This window comes from Berghia stephanieae, chromosome 3 (assembly GCF_034508935.2).
Source record: "Berghia stephanieae isolate SIO BIC M18660-M18661 chromosome 3, UCSD_Bste_1.3, whole genome shotgun sequence".
Lineage (NCBI taxonomy): Eukaryota > Metazoa > Mollusca > Gastropoda > Nudibranchia > Aeolidiidae > Berghia > Berghia stephanieae.
The window spans coordinates 84,100,643-84,115,317 of NC_088362.1; the positions used below are offsets into that span (position 1 = coordinate 84,100,643).

At 31.8% G+C, this 14,675-nt stretch overlaps 1 protein-coding gene across 1 annotated transcript in view; it reads right to left on the reverse strand.

Annotated features, from left to right (window-relative positions):
* Positions 1 to 2,049: 2,049 nt before the first annotated feature.
* Positions 2,050 to 14,675, reverse strand: part of LOC144968650 (syntaxin) — a 70,358-nt gene continuing 57,732 nt past the window's right edge. The window contains exon 9 of the mRNA XM_078907201.1: positions 2,050 to 6,291. Within this exon, the coding sequence (XP_078763327.1) occupies positions 6,214 to 6,291 (78 nt within the window). The 3' untranslated portion in view covers positions 2,050 to 6,213. The remainder of the gene's footprint in view (positions 6,292 to 14,675) is intronic.

Here is a 14,675-nt window from a genome sequence, read left to right on the forward strand (position 1 = left end):
CAAGTCACCTAAACTATCTGGGCCATCTCTTTACTGGCTTCTGGCTTCAACACTTAATTGATTAAATTTTGTTGGGTTTAGCTATTATTCTTTTCACTTCTTATTCAGCTTTATTAAAAATTGATTTATAAAAAAATATGTATCTGCAGCACACATGATAACGCCATTTTCTATAATCAACGATCTTTCTTACAATGAGACATCCTAAATTCACTTAATCAATCCCACATCTACTTGTATCATCCATTTCTCAAAATTCTGTTATAATCATTTGTTTGTTTGTTTGCTTGTTTAATCTATCTGTATTATAAATGAGGGCTAAACATAAAATGTCAATATTATTCAATTCTGCGTCATGATAAGGTTTTGTATTATTTATCCATGAAAAAATTCCCATGCCAAAATCTTAATTTGAATCCTCATCAATATTTTTCATTTTGGATTAAGAAAATTCATTCAACTTCATTTTACTTCAAAAAAAAACTTTTGGAAACCATTTAAATAACTTTGAAATAATTGACATTTTGGGTGACTGAAAAAAAGAAAAACTGGCTTGAACTTTAAGGAGACACATAAATCAATTACAAATCCATGGCCAGTCATCGATTGATGCAGATGAAATTGTTTTGTAATCATTCATGAGCAAAGGTTTCTTTTAAAAAATTGAAACGAATGAATAAAATAGGATTTTATTTGTATTAACTTAATAACAAGACCCAGACAAACACAACATACAGTACTGTGGCCCCCTGAAAAAAAACAATAAAAAATTTTTGACATGAAAACTAGTCCTTTAAATATTAATTAATATGACCATCATCTTGTCAAAATCTCTGAAACTTGGGACTTCAAAAAAGAATTCAGGCAAGTCTAAGGTTTGAGAGTTTTTGACAGAATGAGGGTCATATTGATTGATAGTTGAAGAACAAGTTTCCTGGCCAAAATTTTTAGAATGCATTTGTTTCAGTAAGACAGACTACAGAGTGTAAGTTATTGTCTCATTTATAATCGATAGCCTGTAGAGATAAAAACATCAGATAATTTTGAAATTTTTAGTCTTTTCGAAACACCAAAAGAATTAAGCAAAACATCACAATCTTACAATGTAGCATGGCCCAGGTCCATTTTATTTTCCCCAACAATGAATGTCATGAATGAGAGACATATATCTGTTAAAGCGACAAATATTTCCCTAAAATAACACTTTTGCACTTTAGAATTACAATATCGCCTTTTACCAAGCAGCATTCTTTATCTTATGCAGCATAATTTCAATCAGCAGATCATTACAAGTCAATCCTCTAGACTATAAGTTGAGCAAAACGCTATAAGAATTATAAGTACATTAAGTGTAAATAAATTAGATTGTATATATGGCTTTAATATTAATCAAAATACATTCAGTCCATACAAAGTGCAATACCATGAAACAGTAAACATTACAGATCACGCATGAGAACAATATATTCCCAGACAAAATATAATTTATCAAGCCTTTTCTTTTCATGATGTTGAAATTTTGCTGAAATGTAAATTCAACACTGAACCAATCAGATATGTTGTCATAAATAATGCTGTGGTACGGGCCTAATTTCCAAATGAGTTGTCATTATTTTATAAAATAATAAATATCAACTCACTCAATCCTAACACCAACATCATCTCCGTATTCACAAAGCTCTGTTCTCTACTAACAGCAATATTATCGGTATGAATGTATCCTTTGAACTACTCTAACAACAAGTCATTACAAATAACACCCTAAAATTCTAAAGAAAGTTGAACCATTCTGTTTTATAAAAAGACTAATATTTCTTTGTTTGGTCAAAAGGTTATTGTCTAATTTTAGAAAGTTGTCGTAGGAACTTATATAATGACACATGATGAATTTGGCTGTGATTACTTGTACACCACCATTATTTATATTTTTCTGTGAGGAATAAATAGCACATTATAACAGCTACTGTTTTAAAATTCTAATTTTTATATGATAGCAGTAGCTGACTAAACTTTATACTTGCCAATTTCAGTTTAGATTGAGCATCTGAGTTTGTTTTTGTTTTTTCTAATTTTCAAAAGTACTAAAAACCTCTAAGGAGAGTGGACAGCGCGAAGGTAGAGGGCTAGGGTTGAGTGAGTTATGTGTCCATATGAGCTGGAATGAATAACTACAGCATTCCAATGTGTGCTAAGACCAGTTTTATCAGGTTTCCATGGGAATATGAATGGTCTGCATTGAAAAACTTATGTAAATAGTTTGGTCGGATGGGTTTAGTTTTTTTTCTCTCCGGACATGACCAGATCAGGGATTGGAATAACACACAGTGTAGTGGTTGGTAGACGTAGAACAGATATCAGACTGGCATATTCAGATTTACAGTTGGTTATTAAGTTGATAGCCCAATCAATTTGCATTAATATTTGTTAATATTCATAAGCTTAAATATTATTTTATATAAAACAAGTTAATCATCATAAACATACACTTGAAATATGGTCATATGTTAATGACTAATTACAGGGTGGTAAATAACCTTTGACTCACAAGTAAGTCGAAAATGGTGAGCCATTCAACAGCCATCGAGGGGAGGGGTAAAAGCTTAAAGAAACATAACTTAAATTTAGTAGAATCTACAGCTCAAAAATAAAAAGTGGAAGCCAAATAAGATAAACTCGATTTAGAAAAGATCCTGTTTAAAATACATATTTTGTCAAGTCAGGTTTGTTTTTGTTTTGTTTTTTTTGTGTGTGTGTTTTTTTAAAATACATTAGCCAAGTAATCAAATTCTGGCTTGAATAAAAACAATCCACTCGGTCTGGTTTTTTAAAAAAAAACCTGTTCTCTGCCATAGTGGCCTTCTTGTCCCCATCTCCATGCATCAACATATCCCCTTTTCCTCAATAAACCAAAAAAAAAGAAGTATGAAGGCTACCAAATGACAAGACTATGCATGCATCATTGATAAATAAATACAATCTTATGCATTCATTTGTCATGAATACTGGACTTTTACCCAGAACTTATTTTGAATTGAAAAGTTATTTCCCTTGAAAGTGGATAAAATAATCATGCGTAAGATGAACTTTTTTTCTAGTCCCAAGGATTTTATCCTAAGCGGACGACTGTATTGAGAATTTCAAACGAGCGGACTAAAAAATGATGTCAGTGTAAACTAGATGACATAATGTTCAAAGCTTGTTTTACAAATTATTACAATCATCAGTCAGAAGTTTTATTTTAAGACACTGACTCAGAAATAATTTTTTTTATACACAATGGTAATAACTATACATTCCAATGAGAGGCAAAAAAAAAAAAAGATTAAAAAATAAAACAAACAGAACTAGACTCATTCATCCATCTAGATTCCTACAATGTATAGAAAGTTTTCATTGAATGAATGTGTATCTACAGGAACAAGCTTTTAAAATATACAAATGTGAAAGGTTCAATGCTGTGCAACATGTTATAGTTGTAGGTGCCTCAAAGTAACTTTTGGCCTTGACAATATTATTTTAATAAGTTTCAGGCTGAGTGGACTGTTTAATTATTTCCTTTTCCGCAAGTTGAAAAAAAATCCTATTTGATGAAGAAACGGGGAATCTGATAACTTTTATATATTTTTAATTATTTACTAATTGATTTTGTTTGTTTTATTTTTATTTTATTTTTATGACAGCAGATTTAGTATCTTTATCATTATTACAAATGAGCAAAAGCAACTTTGTTGTTAAGGTGAGAAAATGTCACATACTGCATTGTGCAAAAAAATATTTGACTAAAAACAAAGCAACTTGTTCACCAGATTTCCCACCTGTAATCTTTTCCTCTTCACAAGACCAAAAATGGTATTGAAAGGAAAACATTTCCTCACAGTTTTTATAAAATTGACAGAATGAGCCGAAGGACGTCTCAAAATTGGACGCATAACTGTAACTCTGCTTCCAAATGCTCAAATGAAATTGGAACTGACAGCAGGATAAATGAGGGAACTACTTTGAAGGTGACATCCATGAGTAATAATATCTGGGGTACCTAAAGTATTGTAGCATTATATAGGTTCAGTCCTGATAAAAGTATGAAAAGTTTTGTATGAAACAGTGCCACACAATGCATAAAGTAAAAATATAAGGAAAAAATCATTATGAGCCAGTCGAGGCAGGCAAATTTTTTAAATGATTTCTTTTCTTGTATTTATCTTTCTGCTTTATCTGGCTCGATTATAATTATCTGCCTTGTGAGATTTTTATCTTACCCCAGTGCCTGCTACCTAATTTGTCACTTTAAAGGCTCAGTCCTGAAACTTATTCTTCTCTCTTACAAAGGTTACTTAACACCACCGAAAACATTATCTACACTTACAAAAACAAGATGTTATAAACAGAATTGTCTTCCCTCCACTACGAATATTTGTCTAGCCCTCAAAGGTTACATACCACCCAATATCTCTCCATACCTCTACAACCAGTGTTTTTAAATATGAAATTGCATAACATTTACAAGCTAGTATTTATTTAGCGGAAAAAATATTACATTTATATTCAAAATTGAAAAAGTATAATGATGTGAAAGTGAAAGGACGATGATGATGATGATGATGATGATGATGAGGGTCATGATGATGATGATGATGATGTTGATGAGGGTGATGATGATGATGGTGTCATACTATTGTTTCCAGATAGAATATCACGGCTGTAAAAACCAATCAGCCGTACTCAACAAAACGTCATTTTACATTTTAATTTTATCAAATGACCAACTTATCAATGAAAATTGTGAGTCTGGGAGTTCCGTTCAGGAATTATGACATGATGTGGGTCATTTTAATTAATCAAAATATAAAATGTGATTCATTGCCTCAGACTGATGTCATATCAGTGTAAACCAGATGCCAAAAAATGAATTTCAACGATAAATTGACCTAAAAAATGCAGCTTTAGATTATGTCAGTTTTGTTTTTTTTAAAATATTTTCCTCAATAAAGCAGAAAATATCAAATTTTTTTTGGTTTTATAATAAATACAATTTTCTGCAACTCAGCCACCCCAACCGAGTACTATTTTGAGGGAATGGGTTATAATACAAATAAGCTTCCTGGTAAAAATTCAAAAGGTCTCTATATGGGTGCCAAGTACAGGCTGGTCTATGCTGATAATTTCAAATAGCTATCTGAAAAGAGCAAAAATGACTTTCAAAACCTGCTACGTCAAATCCAGATGGAAAATGAATCAACACTCTCAAGCAATCTATTGGACATCTTAAAATCATCTGAGAAAATTTGAAGTTTCAAACAGACAGGGTATTGTTCTATGAGGGGAAACAAGACAAATATTTTCCTCTTTAAGTCACTAAATAAATGACCAAAAAAATTGCAATTTTAAATTTAACAGGTTTTTACTGTTAGTTAAAAATTATAAATTCCTTGAATTTTTCAGTGAATTTCCGTCGGACCTGGCATTACTATTTTTACTCTTGGTCTTAACAAATGAGAGTTCCAATGTTGAGACAAATACAGGAATCGCTAATATGACACAAAGCCTTGTTTTTATTCCAGTTGAAGGAAGTCAACGTTTAACATTAAGACTCGAGTCTTTCCCTTCATTTTCTTCGATGGAAACTAAAATTATACCTGATTTTAAGATGAATTTTTTCCATGGAAATTAACATTATGCCTGATTTTAAGATTAATTTTTTTCCATGGAAACTGAAATTATACCTGATTTTGAGATAATTTTTTATATTATTTACAAATACAGTGGAATCCTGATAAAGTCAACACTGACAAACCAGAAAAATTGGTTGACTTTTAAGCAAGGTTGACTTTGTCCATTATCAATGGAACAAAAAATTGGGACCTACAAAATATGTTGATTTTACGCAGAATTTGACTTTAAGAGAGTTGACTTTATGCGGATTCCACTGGACGTAAAATATACCTGATTTGAAATATTGATGGATGGTGGTATTAATGGTGATGATAATTTCTGTGGTGAAGATGTAAAGGATGATGTTTATGATGGTAATGAAGCTGATGATGGTAATGATGATGATGATATGATGATGAAGATGGTAGAGGAGATGGTGGTGAAGCGGATTGATTTATTGTTTATGATGAAGAATAGAATGTATTCAAAAAGGATGAGCCAGTTGTACAGTAGTAGAAAACCAATTTGTTTTGGACTAGACGAGGAGCTAAAATGAAGTTGTGGTCAAGCGAAGACACCGCCTACAATGCCGACAATGATGAAAACCAGGATGATCAGGCAGATGATGATCATTATCTTCTTCTGAAAACGGGAAATAAAAAATATAATTACAAATGATATGTATAGATGGAAGCAATTCTGCAGTGTGTAATTAAGTTAGCTTTCTATAATTTAAACAAAATTCATTTGTCTCTAGACAGACAAATATTGTATACTGCAGGAAGGGGGGGGGGGGGTGTGTAGAGGAGCTCATTGTGGTTAATTCATTTGTCTCTAGACAGACAAATATTGTATACTACAGGAAGGGGGGGGGGGTGTGTAGAGGAGCTCATTGTGGTTTGTATCAATCTATTTTACTGACAACACGTCAAACAGTTATCATTTTTACCATAATATCCAGACCTGTTAGTGGCAGCCAACTAAATTGTCTGGACCTTTTAATGAAACGAACAACACCTATGTTTTATGTCAATACTCTTACATAAAGTGCAAAATGACAATGAGAAGATTAAAAGATCGTGGAAATATTGTTGGAAATCTGAAGAATGTCCAACATTTGGTAGGTCTGAATATTATACTCTATATAACTTTATAGGTTTTTAGATATTTATTCCCTGTGTAACAATATGTTACATGTAACAATATAACAATTTTTAAATGCTTTTCCTAAAACTGAAATGAAATAAAATGTTATATAAATCTTTGAATTATTCATACCTACAAATTTGTCTCCTTGGAACTAATACCAAGTACCGGTAAGTTTAAATATCAATTGTTGACAAACAAGTTTTGTCCTCTTGATAGGGTTACATTAATAAATAAATAATATTCCAATAAATACCAATACAGTTTATCTTCCTCACAATATAATTGGATGAACTTCATCGATAAAAACAAACTTATTACCAATGTGAATATTAAGCTGCTAAATGCTGTGGACTGTAAAAAATATTGATCACAAATGAATGATATAGCTTAAAAAGAAATAACTGTCTGTCATTTTCATCTTTGTTCAGTATCGTTTAGCTCTAAATCATAATTAAATTATAGTGCAATTGTTAAAATTCTGTTTCCTGGTGCAATTATAGATTACAATTCAATGTCATGATGTTTAAAGTGTGTAAAAATAATGTGTGTTCAGTTTTTGTTTTGTTTTGTTTGTTTTTTTTTTTGGTGGTGTTTTTAGAGGAGGTTTAACAGTACTTGCAACTCACACGGGTCATTTAAGTGCAAGGAAAAGTGAGGCAATAGATTTAGATAACAGGGAGAACAGGGGTAGACATGTGATTGTGTTACCAGAAACCAGTCAAGTCTTCATTGCCCACTTTTATCCCTGAATATTCTGATCCTTATGGAAATCCAACAGCGGAGGCCACAGTGGGGAGAAAAGGTCATTTGGAGATATTTCTTTGTCTTTGATAGAATAATCAAGAATAAAATTTCAATGCGAGACAAATTTACAACATTTAAATTTAAAAAACAGTGCAAGATGTTGTACGACATTTAACTGGAAATATAGTACAACCTGGATAGAACGCTCTCAAATCCAAAGAAGTCGTGAAAAACGTCTGAATTCTTTTTATCTTTTTTATATCAATAAACATTATTTTTGGCACTCAAAAGCTAAGATTCAACACAATACTGTCATTCATTGATCCCGGCAACTTTGTTGTATTCAGGTTACACTGTACAGATTAAATAGTGTAAAATGTGAACAACAATAATAAATAATGAACACAAAAGCATTCTAAGTTCAAACTAAGTGAATACTAAGCTGATAGAAGACATGGGCTAAAAAGTATTGAAAAAGACATCTTTAAAAAAAGAACGAAATCCTTAACACTAAAAGTTTCTGACTTAAATTGCTTCTCTGCCAAAAATAAAATCAATCAAAACTACAATTTAAAATAAAATCCAAATAGATGGCAGAAAGACAGGAAGAGTGTCTGTCATCGTTTATCAGAACTGGATATTCCAATTTATCTGATTTTACTCGGAGTGTTACAGTTTTAATCATTTGAGCTAAGTGTTTTCTTCTTCTGTGGAAGTGTTTAATATTTATCCTTATAGCAATTCGGGTAGTTGATAAGCAAGTTCAAATGTTTGTGTTCACGAAAATGAAAATTACTTTGACACCATTGATGAACTATGTTTGATCAAAATGACAATATGAAAAAGGTCTATAGTACATTTAACACTCAGAAATGTTTCTTACTTGGTATTTGATTACAACTTCAGAAAATTCTCAATAAATCAGTTATAATCTTTGACGATTTAGACAATCAATTTTGAAAAAAAAAATTATTTATTAATCTCTTCAAATGCAAATGGTGCTGCATGAAGCTTGAAGAAATATGTAATAATAATAAAATGGAATATAAGCTTCAAATGAATTCACAAAGACAGATGATTTGGACATTTTGGGCTTCCCCTATGTAAACAAAACACGGTGAATGAGACACTTTAAGAGTCTCGTTCATGCGGTTTGTTGACAAAGGAGAAATCTGAAACGTCCACATCATTTTCGTAAATCAAATTGAAGCTTCTATTCCATTTTCTTCTTATTATTATTTATTATTATTATTACTATTATCATTATTATTATTATTATTATTATTATTATTATTACTATTATCATTATTATTATTATTATTATTATTATTATTATTTTTATATTATTATTATTATTATTATTATTTTTATAATAATTTGTTCAAATAAATTCATGTCAGGTATACAAGCAATCCCTAAATTACATCTTATAATCTTTGGTGGCAACTCATGACATTACAATGAGAAACATGTCGTCCAATCTTGAATGAGCAAACTCTTGACATAACTGTCAGTCAACCTACAAAAATAGTAGAGTTTAGACCTTTAAAACAACACGAATCCATTCAGACCAATATACATTATGACAGGTCAACTCAAGAATTAAATCCAAATTACAAAATTTGGAAATACATACATGTAGAACGAGTAAGAAATTTCAGAATTTAATTCAAAGACATAGAAGTGGACATTTAAGTTTAAGAAGTGAAAGTTTTTGAAATGTTTAACGACGTCATAAACATATTACAGGTTAAATATGACAGATTAAAAGGAAGAGTGAGAGAAAAGAGGAGACACAACATACAAGGCCAGTAGCCGATAGGTTGGCAATAGATTTTGAAATGAACATAGAATGGCTGGATGAGGAGGGAACAAACCTGGAAGTATTGACCTTGAATTCATTGTCATTATCAATGTTTCAATTATCACTCTGGGTTTTTGAATTTCATGTTTTAATGTTACGTCTCCTTCAGTAGTAAAAGCAGTTTTTCATTCTGATGTCAAACTTCATCTTGAACTGCATTTTATGCATCATTGTCATTATTATAAAGCTGGCAAAAGTTTCAATCTACATAATTAATATCAGTATTTAATATCGAGACACCAGCGAGCAATATATCTATTTATAGCTTTTCCAGAGGCTATGATTTCTATTCTTTATCTTATTTTTTAAGACACTGAGAAACAAAATCACAAAATATCCAAGTTGAGGTAAAACCTTACGTAATGCAGAATTTTTCCCAATCCCTCTGCTTTTACTCCTGACTGGACTGTTTAGTATAAATCAAAATACATAACTGAGACAGTGTTCAATTATAACAAATCAAAAGTATCCAGAACGACTGCACACCGTGTTGGAATAAGATGACAGATACCAAGAACAAGGCAAAGGACATTGTTATGGATGTTGAAATCACTGACTTTCAAAGCAATCAAATAGTTGAGAACATTTTGTTCAATTTTTTTTTTATTTGGGTGGGAGCGGGGGCGGGGTAATATTATTTAAAAATTTAAAAAAAAATAATTTTTTTAATGAAAAATCAAGCCATGAAATACAGGTGACCTGGCCAGTCCACCTTATTATTTCAGTTGGATTGGGAGGCAATAAATAATAGTGTACAAGAATTGAAGCTTAAGCTGTTAACTGACAAAGACCCCCCAGTCCCTCCCTGTAACTGTCAAAATAAAATAACACACAAAACAAACTTGTTGACAAATGTGTTTAAAGCAGGCTTTTATTTCTTGTTTTTAATGACGTATTTTTTTTGTTTGTTTGTTGCTTTAGGTCTCTTCCAACACAATTGAGGTTATATGAGAGACCGCTGAAACAAAAAAAACAAGCAATCTAACAAAAATAGTACAAATGTCAATCAAAATCATAACCTAAAGATATCATAAGCTAAATTATAAATAACCAAGAACAAACAGGCAGAAGATTTACAGAAAAAAAAATATCCCCTGTCAAAAATACAATCACAAACCAAAGAAGCAGGATAGGCTAGTAAAGAGAAGAAGAAACGACATCACTATCGGATCGTACACCCATGCGAACATCATAGGTATATGATTCAAGGGTGATGCTCCCATCCAACCACCCGCTTAATGACATATGAATAATTGAAGAATTCCTGAACTGAATGAGACAATGGGTAAATGACAGAATAAATAAATAACAGATTATTTATCAATAAACAACAGGATAAATAAATGACAAGTTTGAATAGACATTCAGGATAAATGAATGACAGAATACAAAAGATGAATCGAAAACTGAATGGACAGAACAATACATTGTTTAACAGCCAGAAATGCCCAAGCCCAACATTTTACTGAAAAAAAAACAACAAAAAAACAAAACAAATAATAAGTTTACAAAGTTAATAAGAATGCACTGCCATGAAACATAATTTGAAAGAGATGGTACAATACTGATACTTTTAAGTGAGTTACAATATATTAACAAATCTCACAGCAATGCATTATGAAAAACTAGAGGAGGGGAAGAGAGGGGGCGGGATTCACGATGAATAATCGAATGTGGACATGAACATGTCTGACTGGTGAACAATTGAAATGGAGACTTAATAAGAAATAGATTGTATGGCTGGGACAGTTTACCATTTGAAAACAATAACATTTGCCTCCATCATCTATTTCTCAACTCAAACAGAAAAAGAAGGGGAAAAAATGTTAATAGTTTTAGAGGACACATTATATTCTTGTTAAATGTATCCATTCCTGAACAACTAAAAAAGACATGAATGTGAATGTTTTAATGGAACTGTTAGTTCTACTAAAATTTCTACTATTAGGAATCCGCTACTCAATAAATAATAAAATCAGTACAATATATTTATATTTTATATATTAGAGCATTATCACAAGTTATTTCTAATACCAATCATTATTGTTGTACAAAAATCAAATTTAGTCATTTTTTTGTCCTTAATCTTTTGTTTGTTTTGTTGGGTTCATTTAAAATTTAAATATTGAAATGCAAGATGGTTCCTCCACGCACCACTATAAAAACTAAAAATCACTAACCAACTATTTCATGTTTACAACTTACTTAAAAATCCATTCCTATATGAATGGATTGATATCAATGTGAGTCAAACAAAAATTTACAACTGGGACTGTTTAGCAGAGCCAAGTCTAAAATAATCACCAGGTAAATTGAAAGTACAACCATTCTACTTGGATGACAGTGGAATGCATAGATCATCATCAGTTTCAAAGTGCATTCAGTGAGTAAGATATCAAACATGAATCAAAGTTGAAACAAAAAACCATGGATTGAACGGATTGAAGTGAATTCAGTGTTAAACTGTTTCCTTGGAAGGAATGAAATGGCTAGAAAAGAAGGATGCACACAATTTTCACCAAAGGGACATTAAAATTATTACAATTCATTATTTGTGACCCGCCCTTTCAAGCAGTATTATGTTAGGATGAACTGGGTGCTGGCATTAGAATGTATAGCCACAGTTAGTTAGTTAGTTTGTTGCTTTAGGTCTCTTCCAACACAATTGAGGTTATATGAGAGACCGCTGAAACAAAAAAAACAAGCAATCTAACAAAAATAGTACAAATGTAAATCAAAATCATAACCTAAAGATATCATAAGCTAAATTATAAATAACCAAGAACAAACAGGCAGAAGATTTACAGAGAAAAAAAGATCCCCTGTCAAAAATACAAACACAAACCAAAGAAGCAGGATAGGCTAGTAAAGAGAAGAAGAAACGACATCACTATCGGATCGTACACCCATGCGAATAGCCACAGTTATGAAACTTCGGTTTGATTCATATCTGCTATGGTGGAGAATAAATGCAAAATTTTACATTGCAAAACAACTGAAAGTTCATTGGTCTTATCATTTTAGTTTTAAATTCACTATTCTCAGTCTTATTCATACGGACATAATACCATTTTGAAATTGGGTCACATTTAACAACTTCTATGCTTGTTTCAGTTTTCAGTGTTGAGTAAGAAGAAAAAATAAAAATAAAATTTTAAAAAGAACAAAAGTAAGAATCTTAATTGACTTTTGAATTGCTATTCAGTAAATCCATGGAATCACAAAAACAACTCACATGTATTAAAGCATCATTGAATAACTAGTACAGTGTATGAATGTATATCAGTATATTTATATATATATATAACTCATAAAAAAAGGATTGTTGAAGGTACATTATACAATTTTTAAAAAGGATTAAAATGGTATTTGTTTCACATTAAAATGTCAAGTACATTCAAATCAATCATTTCACAACCAACATCAACACGGACGCAATATCAAGTCTCTATAAACAAAAACCTGATTTGTGGGCGGCCAGTAAAATGATGATAAAGAGGATGTGGATGGAAAATATGCATGAACATTCAAATATGAAGAGATAAAGAGAGAGTTGGAGAGGGGAGGGGAGCATAGGGCGTAAGGAAAGAACCACGGGTCTTTATATATGATATATATGTGTGTGGCTGGTAATAATCCTGTGGTACTCTGAAAAAACACATCATGGCAAAATCTCTCAATCTTGGGACTTCAAGGAAGTCTTCAATGATGTCCCAAGTTTGAGGTTTCTGACAAGATGAGTCATTTTAATCTATCAATATTCGAAGGACAAGTTTTCTGGCCAAAAAATTTTTACTGTCCTCTTTCAGAGCAGTATAGATAAGTGGTTAATGAAAATCCAAACATTTTAAGGAATTTATGATGAGGTCCTACTTTAAAGAAGAAAAAAATTAAGGACTATTCCTTCTGCCAGAGTGGTTTTATGTTTTTAGGGGTATTACAGTCCTTTTTGTATGGATTAGAGATAGCATCTAAGGCAAAAAAAAAAACAAAATAAAGAAGTTGAGGTGGCAGAAGTGAGGATGTTGAATAGGGCCCTTGGCTGGACAAGAAAAGATAAAGTGAGAAATGAACGGATTCAAAGGTTGACTGATGTGAAGGATGTATCGATAAAGAAGAGAGAAAATAGATTGAAATGGTTTGGAGATGTTAAGAGACGAGAGAGGGTGTACTTTGTTGGAAAGAAAGTATTAGATATCCCATTTAGCAGGGAAAGAGAAAAAAGAGATGCCCGAAGACTAGATGTTGTTAGGGTAAAGGACGATATGAAAGAACTGGGATGGAGGAAGATGATGCAATGAACTGAGATGCATGGATAGTATTCATGATGGCAACCCGTCAAAATGCGGGATAAGCTGAAAGAAGAAGAAAAGGTTTTACAGTCCTTGAGACATTTTTATCTCATTTCAGTAAAAAGGAAGATAATAGGGGAAAAGTTGCAGGTCTGAAGTTAAAAGCACCTAAGACAAAGCAAGACAAAAGGGACTGGTTCAAATATAAAACAAAAGATTCTAAGAGCAATCCATAAATGTGCCTATTTTGACATTACATAAAAGTCTCATCCAGGCACAAGCAAAGGATCCCGCAATGAAGGATATGCTCATATGCTTACAAAGTACAATAAAAAAATTTAAAAAATAAATAAGCTGAGAAATAGACCTCAATGAAACAACGCTGCAATGGGACCTCATATAAACATGCTCATTTCGGAGTTATATAGAAGTGAATTATCTATCATAATGATATTCTCATCTTTCAACATCTCATACCTGGTCGAGGTTGGGGTGCAGGGAAAAAAACAAATAATTCAACACTTAATATTAATGCTGGATGACAACAATCATTCTTGGCGTCAACTTCTGTTGTTTTTTTTTGTTTTTTCTTTTTTCTTTTAAGAGTATAATGCTGCTTGCAAACACTTTAAGAACAATTCAGCACCAAAGAGAAGGGAACGGATGGGGGGAGGAGAGTAAACAAAATACATAGACTAAAGCTCATCCAAGAAAAAAAAAAATTTAATAGGAAGTAGTTCTAAGTAGCAGAAGTAGAACTCAGGAACAATCCATCCATATGTCTGGGAAAAGTCTCACCAAAACATAAGCACAAGATCCCTGCCAAAAAGGATACTCTTGAATGTTTACTGTTATAACAACTTCAAAGAATGTTGTTATGCAGTTTTATGTGGGGAAATTATCTTTATTCAAGGGCGAAGTGGCCAAGTGGTTAAGGCATTGCACATTGTGATCCGGAAGGTCTGGGTTCAAGCCAT